General features: G+C 47.6%; 1 protein-coding gene across 1 annotated transcript in view; it reads right to left on the bottom strand.

Moving 5' to 3' along the window:
• Positions 1-8,837: 8,837 nt before the first annotated feature.
• SNRNP40 (small nuclear ribonucleoprotein U5 subunit 40) overlaps positions 8,838-13,215 on the bottom strand; it is a 37,948-nt gene continuing 33,570 nt past the window's right edge. The window contains exons 9-10 of the mRNA XM_032302178.1: positions 10,072-10,175; positions 8,838-9,346 (exon numbers count right to left, since the gene is read on the bottom strand). Coding sequence (XP_032158069.1) covers positions 9,297-9,346; positions 10,072-10,175 — 154 coding nt within the window. The 3' untranslated portion in view covers positions 8,838-9,296. The remainder of the gene's footprint in view (positions 9,347-10,071; positions 10,176-13,215) is intronic.

Below are 13,215 nucleotides of genomic sequence, written 5' to 3'. Positions count from 1 at the left end.
TCTTCTTCTTCCATGTTAGAGGACAGAACATGCTCACTAACGATCGTTTCTGGGGTATTTTCTGACACCAACCAATTCTTCAGCACCGACTAGTTGTCTGACAATTCACCCCATTTCGGACACTGAGGACCCAGAATGAGCAGGGCTCCGCAGCTGAAGGGTCAGTCCCACAAGACTGCCTGCCCCGCGAATGCCAGCCACAACCTCTGGTCACCCCTGCTTCTCCCCAACCAGCTCTAAGTCGGGGATCCCTTTGACCTCCTCCTCAGCTCCCATAATTCTCTCGTGAACCCCTTACAGAACAAGCACAGAAAGGTGCTTGACTTAACCTTTACTGGTTTCTTAGAAAGGATTCAAATAAACAGCCAGAGGAAGAGGTGGGTCAGGCGATGTCTGGAAGGGTCTCTCCCTGAGGGGTTGGGGCGTACCATCCTTCTAGAAGGTTCCCCAGCCCAGAAGCGGCTCCGGATCTCATTGCTCGAGAGATTTTATGGAGTTCAGTCTGCAGGGCCTTCCCAACCCCAGGCCTTCCCAGAGATGAGAGGGAGCGGCTGACAGTTTCGCCTCTAGTCACTTAATCTGTCTGGTGACCAGCCCCGTCCTGAGTCCCCTCATGAGAATAAAGCCAGATGTCATCCAAGGAGACTCACGAATAACAAAAGGCAATCCTATCACTGGGGACATTCCAAGAATTTCAGGAGATCTCACAAATGGGGACGAAGACCAGATATATTTTATATGATATCACAATAGCTAATGTCTCTTAAGCATTCTGGGCCAGGCACTGTTCTGAGCGATTTCTCTCAGTAAATCATTAAACCTCACCACATACCTTTAAGGTAGGTGCTATCATCATCCCCTTTTTCCAGATGGGGAAACTGAAGCTCAGACAGGTTAGAGCACTTGTCCAGGGTCACACACGCAAGACAGGGACATGGCAGAAACAAGATTTGCCCCCAGGCAGAAGAACTACTTTACCTGTAATATTTCTGTTTCGTTCCTTGCGTTTTTCAAGCTTTTCTTTTTTCACAGAACCTTTCCTTCCAAAGAAATCATACATTTCTAAAACAACAAAGTGGACCTGCGTGTGTGGGAGTGTGTTTGGGGAAAGAGGACCAGCAGACTGCTCTGTCCGTCTGTCCTCACCTCCTGTGCAGGCCTCCAAACTAACACCTCAATGCAAGCTCTCTCAGGGACAAGTGGGAAGGCAGCTGGCCTGGATGAGCTTCCAGAGGCCTTTTTGGAAGAGGGGAGAAATGAAGAGCTGGGGAGAACCTGAAGGGCGGAGAGGTTGTGTGAGTTCTGTTAAGCCGCACAGCTCATTAAGAGACCTGGATGTCAAGACCTCCGGGTCAGGTCCAGGACTGCGCTGGGCACTGTGCTAGGAGCTCTGGAGTTCAAAATGAAGAGGACAGGTGCCCTGGAGAACCCTCGGGATAAAGGCTTGGGGGTTAGCACACTGGCCAACAGTGTGGCATCGCCTATTGCTGCTGCTTTTTCTTCTTCTTCTTCTTCTTCTTTTTTTTTTAAAGTGATCTCTACACCCAGCATGGGGTTCGAACTCACAACCCTGAGATCAAGAGTCACGTGCTCTACTGAGCTAGTCAGCTAGGCACCCCCACTGCTTATCTTCTTAAACCCTGAGTTTTCGCCCACCTGCCTTCCCTCTCTGGTCCCTGACGGGCCCCTGAGTTTGTGACTCTTGGGTCTGCAGGGCAGGCAGAACAGAGAAGCAGGTGGTTACTGGCATTGTGTAGAGCGGCGGAGGGCCTCCGGGTGCAGAGACAGGATGGTGGAGAGAGTGGGTAACTCTGCGTGGTGATGGAAAACTTCAGAGAAAAGACAGTGCTGACTCAGGTTTAGGCTGCCAGGCAGAAGTGCGGACACACGAGCGTCAAACAGGGAGGTGTGTTTCAGGAATGGTGCCCCCTTTTCTTTAAGTTCTGCATGTACTTTTTACCTCCTCTTGCTTCCTTCCTGCCACCACTCCTCTCCAACCAACTGGCCTCAAAATCTCAGTTTTGGAGCAAATCTTTTTTTTTTTTTTTTTTGACAGACAGAGATCACAAGTAGACAGAGAGGCAGACAGACAGAGGAAGAGAAGCAGGCTCCCCGCTGAGCAGACAGCCCGACGTGGGGCTCGATCCCAGGACCCTGGGATCATGACCCGAGCCGAAGGCAGAGGCTTCAACCCACTGAGCCACCGAGGCGCCCCACGGAGCAAATCTTAAAAGGAAAAAACAAATCTCCGCTAAGCAGAAATGGCTGAGAGAAAAGGAAGAGGCCGGCATAGGGTGTCAGTGAGCGGACAAGGTCTAGGTTGGGAGACCCCAAACAGTTCGTAGAAAAGTGTCATCTCCTTGTTTGGGGCAGTGGGGTCCAGAACGCCTAGCACAGCCTCTGCAGCCAAGAGGCATCTCCCTTTCCAGTAGTCCCTGGTGGCTGCGGGCTTCTAGTTAAAGTCTGCCCTCGGGGCACCTGAGCTGGGGATGCGGCGGGCTGGCCTCTCCAGTCAGCCCTGTACTTGGCTGGGCCTTCATGGTGCTGTGCTGGGGCTGCACTTGTCTGGGGGATCCCCTGGGATAGGAAGGACCGGCAGGGTTAGCTCAGGCCTCCCGACCCCAGGCTCCAACAGGATTCCCAATCCCCTGCTGGCTCCCCATCCCTCACCCAGGTGTCCTTTCACAACAATGCACTGAATCCTAAAATTAGCATCTTCGAGTCTGGGGCAAATGGCCATCTAGAATCATAGAACAGTGGAGCTGGGAAAGGGGTCCTCTAATTGCGTAGCTCCCAGCGTTAGTGTGTAGACACCTGCCCTTGAACCTGGGCCCCACACCAGCCCGGCTCAAACCCAATCTCTGCAGACAGGACCTGCTTACAGGTACCTTGTAATAGCCGCCCCTGGGGAGTCTGTGAGCCGCTTGAGCCCTCTAAATCGATACAGCGCAAAGCTGTGCAAAGCTGCTGTCTTCTAGTCCACTTCGTCTGGGCTCTGCACTTTGAAGCCCCCCAGAGGAAGAGCCTTTTCTTTTCTCCAGCGCAGCCATCTGGTGTATGAAGACACTGATCTGTCTTGCATGGTTCCCAAAGCTGTTCCTCACAAAGATCTTCTGGGAGGGTACCCAGAACCGGAAGCCAAGCCTCATCAGGTGTCCTTGTCAGAGTAGGGAGAAAACTGGACTGGCTCCCTTTCTGCAAGACCAGCCCAGAGCTGCCACACTGGCTTTCATGACCCTTTGCAATCTGGCTCCTCCAGCGCTTTCCAAGGTTCCTACTCATCTGCCTGTCACGCCTCCACCATGCTGTTCCCGCCATGTGCTGTGTGTCATTTCTGAACACTCCCGATTTGGTGATCTGTGCTACTGTCCCTGTTTTTTCCACTATCCAGGCTGTACTTCCCGGCTCCCAGCTCCCTCCCATCTCCCCAGGTTCTTTTTTTAAAAAATTCATTTATTTGACAGAGATCACAAGTAGGCAGAGAGGCAGACAGAGAGAGAGGGGGGAAGCAGGCTCCCTAATGGACCTGGGATCATGACCTGAGCTGAAGGCAGAGGCTTAACCCATTGAGCCACCCAGGTGCCCCTTCTCCCCACATTCTAACTCTCAGTACAACTTAACGCTAACTCCTCCTCAGGCACTGTCCCTGGCTTATAGGCATGCCTCCAGGATGGATTAGATTCTGTTTGAGTTGCTTATTTGTATCTTTTCCAAAAAGGAGGGCATGAGATGACACAAAATGCAGATAAATGTGGTACCTTTTTCTGGAGTGTCAATTTTACTTGGTGCTCAGTCATTTAAAACATTTATTAGTGTAAAACAAGTACAGCTACGTTAGGAAGCAGCACACAAAACCAAGCACATTTAAACAGTCAATTTCTGTAGGAAAAAGGTAGGGGGACTGCTCTGAGTTAAGAGACACTAGAGAGACAGAATAGCCAGACACATGAAACCCAATGGATTCCAGATTGAAAAAAAAAAACAGCTATAACAGACATTAAAAAAAAAAAAGATTTTATTTTTTGGACAGACAGAGATAGCAAGAGACAGCAGGAGCAGGGAAGAGAGGGAGAAGCAGATTCCCCACTGAGCACGGAGTGGGACGTGGGGCTCGATCCCAGGACCCCAGAATCATGACCCGAGCTGAAAGCAGAGGCTTAATTGACTGAGCCACCCAGGCACCCCTATAAAAGACACTTTTGATACAGAGGAAATTTTAATATGATCATTGGACAGTATTACAGATTGCTGCTAATTTTCGTAGTCGTGGTAATGTTAACTGTGGTTATGGAAGAAAATTCTTAGGAGATGCTTGCTGAAGTATTTGGGAATATTTGGGAGTGAAGAAGTATGATGTCTCTTACTCTCAATAGTCACTGAAAGTTGTATATATGTTGTGTGACAGAGAGAGAGATTGTTGAATTATCAAATCTAGGTGGGGCATATAGATATTCACTATATTAATCTTTCAAATTGTTTGAATATTTTCAAAATAGTAAGTGGGGGGTCTTACATTTTAGGTTTAAGGTAATGTTTCTTTTCTTTTCTTTTTTTTTTAAAGATTTTATTTATTTGACAGAGATCACGAGTAGGCAGAGAGGCAGGCAGAGAGAGGAAGGGAAGCAGGCTCCCCGCTGAGCAGAGAGCCAGATGCGATGTGGGGCTCAATCCCAGGATCCTGGGATCATGACCTGAGCTGAAGGTGGAGGCTTTAAACCACTGAGCCACCCAGGTGCCCCAAGGTAACATTTCAAAGTTATTAATTTCAAGTCTCTCCTGCCCCAGTTTATTCTTCTCCATCATTAAGGACACACAAGGGGAAAAGTTTGAGAGGTCCTGGCTTTTGTTTTTCTCCCCACCATTTTCCCCTAGCAACTCCCCCAAAGACTATGACTATCATTTCTGTATTCTCAGAGCCTGCCACAGCACCTGTCACAGAGGGGTGTTAAATAACTCCTTCCCGAGTGAGCAAACCCCCTGACTTCATAATATGGATGTGACCTTGGAAAACCCATAACTCCTCTCAGTTTCCCCTCCTGTAAGCTGAGGCTGGACCAGATGACCCGAGCACCCGGAAGGCCCTTTCTAGCTCTGGCACCTTTGGATGCTGTCCCAGGGGTTCTGAATGTAAGTCACAGGTCTTTTTTCTAAACAAACCCCAAGTCATCAGGCAGAGATGATCACTGATCACAGTGGGTCAACCTCTGATCTCTGGTCCAAAGTTTCAGCTCAGCCACGGGTGTAGAAGTGGGTGTAAGCTCACATAAACCACATGTCCGAGCAGAGGTTTCCCAGAGATCCAGAGGTGGCAGGGGAAGTCAGTTTGGCTTTATGCTGCCCTCCTGGCTATGACTGTAGACATGGCTAATGTTAATATCCTTAACCTTGATTTCATATTGCAATCACCTAAGGAAGCTTTAAAAATACTCATGCTCACCCTGGAGATTCTGATTTAACTGGCCCAGGGCATGATCTAAGTGAGCATCTGGAGTTTTAAAGACTCACCCGCTGATTCTAATCTGCATTCAAGGCGAAAAGCCACGAGGGCTACAAGGTGGTGAAGAGGTAGGAGCTGCGGTTGGATTGACTTTCTGGCTTTGCTACTCACTAGCTGGTTAACCTTGGGTCTTACTCCTCTTTGAACCTGTTGCCCCGTTTGACAATCAAATGAGATCATGCATGGACAGCACCGAGCCAGAAAGAACAGCTAAACACATACTCAGGGGCAGCTATTAGAGTAAACAGAAGCCTGTGGCTCTCCTAAGAAAGATTACAACTCTCTGAGCCCGTGGAGCCGGGGCTCGCTGGCTTGCATCGCATCACTTGCAGGGCTTGTGAAAACAAGAGGCTGAAGACTTCCTTCCCCCTAAACTTCTGGTTCAGTAGATCTTGGATGGGGCTCTAGAATGTGCATTTCTAGCTTGTCCTCAGGAGATGCCACTGCTGGTGCCGTCCCAGAAAGCATACTTTGAGAATCATGGTTCTGAAGCAGGGTTTTTCAAGAGCATCGCCGACCTTTTGGAGCACCTCATTCTTTGAGCCATTCTGGCCCCTGCTCACTGGACGTGCACAGGATCCCTCCGCTTGTGACAATCAGAAGTCTCCAGACATTGCTGAATGTCCGTTGGGAGGCAAAACTGCTGAGTTGAGAACTACTGGTCTAGAGGATAAAATTAAAGAAGATCTGAGAGTCTAAGTGGTTGTCAGAGGCAAGTGAGGGAAAGTTGAAGCCTGGAACAAAGGAAGAGAGTTTGGGGCATCTCAGGGATTGATAGAGAGCGGGTGCACCTGGGATACTGAGACAACTGACCGGAGGGCAGAGGGCAGGCTCAGAGCTCAGATTTGGCTTCATTTAGTCCCACAGGAACAGGGGTTGTCTTTTAAGTCAGGCCCCTCCCTGTGTCCTGGGACACAGCTGTCAAGCCCTAAAGTCTCTTGGAAAGAGCAATTCTGTCCTAACTCAAATGGCCTGATGGCCTTTCCCTGTGGCTCCACTGCCTACAGCCCCAAATTGCTCTTTCTCTCTCACACCTCAGTTTCCTGTTCACGCACTTCTGAGATATTAACAAGCAGTAGATTCCAGGTCTATCGGTGAGAAACAACCAGAGTTTTGCTGTGAAGAAGCCACTCTGGTAAGATTCCCGACCTGTCCAAATCCACCTCCCTCAGAGCTCAGCCCACCAAACTCAACCACACAGTGGAAAAAAAAAAAAAAAAGATTTGGCTCTTTAAGTGCCAATGGTATTAAGTGCTAGAGACTGTGGAAGTCATAAAGGGAAATTAACTGAAGACCAGAGATGCCATTACTCATTCGGGAGCAATCTATCTCTCCCAAAGTGAGAATACAATTTGCACCCTCTAGGGATGTTTTATACTCAAATCCTTATTCCCCAGGCTAGGGCCGCTATTCCCTGCAAATTCTAAATGGTGCTGCTATTTCCTGCTAATGGCTTCTATCCAGCCTTTGAAGAAGGCACTTGGGAGGGGCAAAGAGGCTGAGGTTAGAGGAAAGCCTAGCAGTCTCCAGGGCCTTGGTCTCTCCCAGGCGCAGTCAACTTCTCAAGGGACTGGGAGGCTTTGAAAGTGCGGTGTTAAGGTTCAAGTCTTGTTCTCCCCTAAGCCAAGACAGAGATAGGGGAGGGGTCTGGTGCTCGAGAGAGATTCGGGAGTAATGTGAGAGTGTTAGAGGTGTGAGGAGCAGCTTGCGGACCATGTTGGCCAAATCTAATCCGGTTAAAGGCATAACCTTCTGTGTAATTATTGCTCACGCCTGAAATCTCAGTCACCACTCCCTGTGAAGATACCTCTATAGTTTGTGTGTGTGTTTTAAATATTTATTTATTTGACACAGAGAGAGAGAGAGAGTGGGAGAGAGCACAAGCAGGGGGAGTGGCAGGCAGAGGGAGAGGGAGAAGCAAGCTCCTCACTGAGCAAGGAGCCTGATGTGGGACTTGATCCCAGGACCCTGGGATCATGACCTGAGCTGAAGGCAGATGCTTAACCAAATGAGCCATGCAGGCGCCTCTCTAGTTTGTTTTAAAGGCTCTGAGCAGTCCTGCAGCAAAGAAACTGCACTTTATTTAACCCAAGTTACCCCCAAACTTATCTGAGCATGGGGACTTTATGTCCTAAGGTCGCTAACGTATGGGGGAAACTGTTCTGTGGAATACACTTTAGGAAACCTTAAGCTATAGGATCTAGTACATGAAGGACAAACTCTCCCAAGCTGAAGTTCTTTCGGTTCAGGAAATGTGCGAAGCTTTCAAGCTTGTGCCTGTAGTTTCTTGGAAGGCACCTGTTCGTTGTCCACCTGGCAGTGCCCTTGCCCATTCTCTGAGTCCCAGTGTGAGCAGGATCCCATCACCTGTTGAGACTTCCTGAACTCTGGCAGGCACAATAAATTACTTTGTTTCCAGTGCATGTTATCCAAAATTCATTCACTCTATGAAAAGTAACTGGTTTGACAGCTTTATTATCCTGTTGGTTCCTTCATTAATGACTTAAATAAGTCTTGGAGGTGTGCTCACATAGAACTATACTCAGTCTTACAATGAGATAAACAGATGATTCAGGTTTGGGAGCTCAATGTACAAAACCACACATGTTCCAAACAGGCGGCAGGTCTGAAGACCTCTGTGTCGAGACAGGAGGTTCCCAGAAGGCACACACCATGCCCCTGTGCCAGCTGGGATCCACTAGTGTCGGTGTGTGTGCACTGGGCACAGTCACCCAGTGATCTAGGGAGACAGTAACCTGTTTTGAGGGTAGAAAGCAACTAACAGCATTTTTCAATGTCCTTGTCAGTTTAGGAAGGACGAGGAAGCAGAAGTGCAAAAAAATCTCAGATGCTGTCCTAGTCCAGGTACCGCACAACTCGCTCCTGTTGCTTCTGAGCTGAGTCTGCTGCAGCATTCCAGCCCGCCACTCCTACCGGCTGAGGCTGCCCCCAATCCCGTGCCCACTCAGGGAGCCTGACTGTAGGGACTGCTGCTCAGAACAGTGTTTTTGGCAGAAGGCAGAGTAGGAAACAGACCCTGTTCCTTAAAGAGCATGTCAAAGTGTACAGAAACTAGGTTCTTTTAGACTTTACACCTCTTGACTGCTATGCATCTAGTAGGTGAGAAACTGTTTGTTATGGATAATTATTCTCTGGGAATTAATCTTCATGGGAGTAAATCTAAAAAGAAGAAAAGGGGGGAAAACCCTAGACATCCCTGTAAACCTGTAAATAGCATCTTGGAAGTTTAAATGGACTGTATTCCCCTGGCCACATCTTGCCCAGCTCAGATTTACAGCGATCAAGCTTCAAAGACAACAATAAATCCAATCCACATGGCTCTTGTAAAAAGGCATCTATTTGGTTTTTAATACAAAATGACTCAGAGAAACACAGAAAGAAAAATATCATACAAGCCAGTTATTGAATTAAAAAAAAAAATTCCCAATAAACAAATTTCAGTCACATTCCCTGTTTTCGGCCTGGATTAGGAAACAGGAAACTACAAACCAATCCATGTCTGTCTCTTTGAAAAACTCTTACTTAAAAAAAAAAGGAAAAAACCCAAACAGTCCCTGAAATCTGGCCGGTGGTTTTTAGAGGCCACTGTCAGCTTGCCTTAATCATCCTGGTGGAACGGGATAGCAGTGGTTGCTGGAACATGGCCACCTCCTCCTTGCTTTTTGCTAGGAACGATCTTCATCCGAAGGGAGGCTGCTGGCCTGGGCCCCGCTGGATGCCACTCATGCCGCCTGAGGTCTCAGGGTCAAGCAGCCGGTGGTTCTTCCTTCCTGTGTCTTCACTGAATCTCGCCCATATACAGTCTCTTGTCGCTGGACGCTGAGAGGACTGGGGTGAGGAGAATGGAGAAGATAACTGGAACTAATGAAGGCTCAAGGAGACTCGGTGCTCAAGGGCTCTTGTGTCAAGAGCCAATTTTGGTATAAAAGAGCAATTGGGTTTAGTTTAAATTCCCCTCCTCTTCAACACTGCTCACAGGAAACGGTAGCCTGGCTTTTCAATCCAAGTCCTCTTGAAACCACAGGGTGGACTGTGCTATGGTAAATGCATTATCAGGGTCTAAACCCTGATGTCCCGTGTCAGCCAAACCTTGTGAAAAAGACCTTCTCAGCCATTCCAGGGAAGAATCAATGTCTGTGTCAGACATTCTGCAAATGTGTTTCCGCTTGTTATAGTTAGCCTGGGAGAAAGTTACGCTCTCTCCTTAAATTCAAGGTCCACTGTTTAATTAGCTAGTCAATAAAAGGTTAAATTGCAACTTATAGTTGAATATTAAGAAATATTATTTATCCAAATATATCACTGCACCAGACTTGAAGCATATAAACTCAAGAGAACTAGAAATAGATTAACCAGACTCCCTTTGAGATTAAGAAGATGGAACATGTTCTTCCTGTCACCATTTAAAACCATGGCGAGACTGTCAATGGACGGCCATAAAGCCCACATGGAAATTCACATACAACAGACACCCACCTCTGCCTTGGTATTTTCAGGGCCCCTTTAGGGAGGTTCCCATAGTTTCCCTTACCCCAAAGTTAGGACAGACTTACTGATGGGCTCATCTGGGTGAAAAGCCACTTCATTGATGGAGCCGGCATGTCCGGGCAGCTTGTACAAAATCCTCCGGCTTGTGGTGTCCCACACATACACGAACCTGCAAAGCACCGTGATGCACAATGCTAGAGCTTCCTAGAGCTCAGGGGTGGGCAGAGGCCTGGCTTTTTAAGAGAAATGGAAGCAAAGATTTACTTATTACCCTTACTTACTCAACTGTGTTTTGGAACTAGCTTTAGAATGTAGAAATTTAGAATTTAGAAACCAGAAATACAGATTTTGAATAAGGGATGGACCCTGCCTCCGAGTAACTGAACAGAGATACAGGAATAACTAAAATCATAAGCATTACTGGTATTTCAAATGTAAACTTTTGAGATAGGAAAGAACAAGGAAGAAGGACAGTTATTCCTATGGTCCCCACACAGAAATCTTAAAGAGCACCTGCTATTCGTCCAGGAAGTCTTATAGGTAACCTAACTACGGCAGGCTGGGAGCCTAGGTTGCAAATCCACTAGAGCTTCTCAGTACTGCATTCAAATCACAGAGCCCAGAGAAGGGACAGAAAATTTCTGCAGTATAACACAACCCAAATATATCCTTGACCAACCCTGCACTGAACTCATGGGAATCCCATGACCAGACCAGCTAGTCTGAACTCAATTTACAGATAAGAAGGCTAAGAACAATGACTCTTCCAAGGCGACACAGTTCATCCGTGGCTTAGCGACAGAACTAAAATGAGAACGCCGGTATTCTCCTTTCTCTTACCACCCTCACATCTTCTACTTCCCCTCACTCCTCAGAAGTTCTTATGACCTCCAACCTTGCTTGGGTCATTTTGGGCTGAAGGGTAAAATAAAGAGACATAATCTTCATATGACCATGCAAAAATGATCTGTTGGTAAATTTAAAGGGCTGGTGGTTTTCAAGCAGGTTATAAATATCATTTACATATCTGTTTTGTTCAGTCAACCCAAAAAGGGTATAGTCACCAGTATTTGATTATAAAATGCCTGGTGCTGATGTGACATTCCATTTTTAGTCTAAAATACAACTAAATACGAGCTTCTTACTTGCACTGTTTAGCTCTCAAGGACCACACTCCACAGGAACTAAATAAAATTTCCAAGCAAGATGGGGAGGAAGCAGGAAGCTCATCTGTCTCCAGACTCCTTGGCTCTGATGTTCATGTTCTTCCTGCCGTCTTCTTCCTTGCTAAGAGCAAATAATGCCCCCAAGATGATATGGCAGAGGAACAGAGTCTGAGCTCAGGAGTCCGAAAGACCTGGGCTCAAGTCTCATGTACCCATTTACTCATTGAGTAACCTTAGACAAGTATTTAACTTATCTGAACTCCTCTCTCCTTCACTGTGATGATGGAGACTACGCTGAGCCCACAGCTTGGTTGAGAGAAGTGACGAGATGACCTATGTGAAGCACTTGGCACACAGAAGGACAGATGCTGTTATGACGAGTACATTCATCATCACAACAGATGAACATGAAGACAATAGGCTGACTAATTCACGGCAGACAGACTGGCCAGTCTTCCCACAGTCCTGGATAGGAACTGTTGAAGGGTTTTGATTTTGAACATGAGGAGGGAGGTGATTTTCAAGTAGAGAGGGGAAACTTGCCAAATCCAGGCCAAGCTGAAAAGCAATCTTCTGAGGACACATTTCCCAGGCACATAAAAGCCAGCGAGATCTCCAAGGGTTTACTTGAAGGCCTCACTCTCTATGGCCACCAGTTAGATGCTAAATTTAGAGGATTCCTTGTCCTCCCCTTACTTTGGCATGGCAACAATTGGCAGGAACCAGGTTCCTTACATAACAGAGCTGCTTGCTGACTTGGGGCTAACTGGAGAGGTGGCCTGTGAAACGTGGCCAACCCCAGCATGGAGACACATGGCCTGTGCCCAGGCCAGAGCCATGAGGCCCCCATGTAAGGTTTAAAGGAACAGTGGGGAGGGAAAGAAGGAAGAGGACACTGAAAGTTAGAAAGGGTCAATGGCAGAAACAAACTGCTCAAAACAAAAGCTTAGGCAAATATCACGTAAAAGCTTAACTACATAAAAAAGTATCACCACTGAAAATGATGTAAAAACGCTTAAATTGGTTCTTATTATGTCAGAACGCACCTTAGGCTGTGGGTCCGTTTCTTAAGGTCTTCCTTAGCAACCTGCCTACTAAAAATCCCTCAGATTCCCTCTGCAAGGCAGCTTTCTATACCACCAGGATGCAAACCTGTTTGCATGTGGACCCTTGACCCCTAGAAAACACCCCTGGTTTTTCTGGTTCTCAGGATCCTGGGATCACGACCCGAGCCAAAGGCAGACACTTAACCGACTGAGCCACCCAGGCGTCTCGGCTCCCTTCTCTAATTCATCACTGAATGGCTGAGCCAGTTTAAATTGACAGCTAGGAAAGTCTCAACATCTTTGAATTCAGCCCGGGGCTGAAAAACACCTAGCTCACACGCTGACATAACCCGCATCTAGCAATCATGGCCCTATTGTACTCACACCCAGCTCTGAATCATCCTCAGCACAGCAGCTGTTACCAATAGCTGAGTTGATATGCAGGCTAAGAGCTGACTGCTGTCCTCGAGCTAGGAATTCATTCATGTAATATTCACTAAGTGCTTAGAATAGGTCAAATACCGCTCTGGGTTCCGGATGACTAAGACTCATTGCCTGACCTCTGGGAGCAAATAACTTAGTGAGGGTGCCTCACGGCGTTTGTCTCACTGTAAGATGTGATGAATGCTGATAAAGGCTGGATGTGTAAGGTGTGACGACAGAGCAGAGAGGAGAGTGATTAGTGTTACCCCGCAGGAAAGGGAGAGAGAGGGCCGGTGAAAGTTTACAGACAGAACACAGAGGCGATTTCTAGAGAGATACGCAAGTCTAGAGAAAGAGGGAACATGAGAGAGAAGCCTGGAGGCACAGGGGGTGTAAGGACAGGGAACGTTCCATGTGACTGAAGCACTGCGGCAATGGTGGGGGAGGCGAGTACACAACACGTATCTGATGAACTGAAGCACCACGGAAGACTCTGAAGAGGGAAACGGGAGGCAGATTAGGAGCCTAGACTTCACCCTGATGGCAGAGGGAATCCAACAGAAGTGAAGCAAGT

Source organism: Mustela erminea, chromosome 10 (genome assembly GCF_009829155.1).
Source record: "Mustela erminea isolate mMusErm1 chromosome 10, mMusErm1.Pri, whole genome shotgun sequence".
Taxonomy (NCBI): domain Eukaryota; kingdom Metazoa; phylum Chordata; class Mammalia; order Carnivora; family Mustelidae; genus Mustela; species Mustela erminea.
The sequence above is the reverse complement of the archived record's forward strand: the minus strand, read 5'-3'. Positions and strand labels throughout refer to the sequence as shown.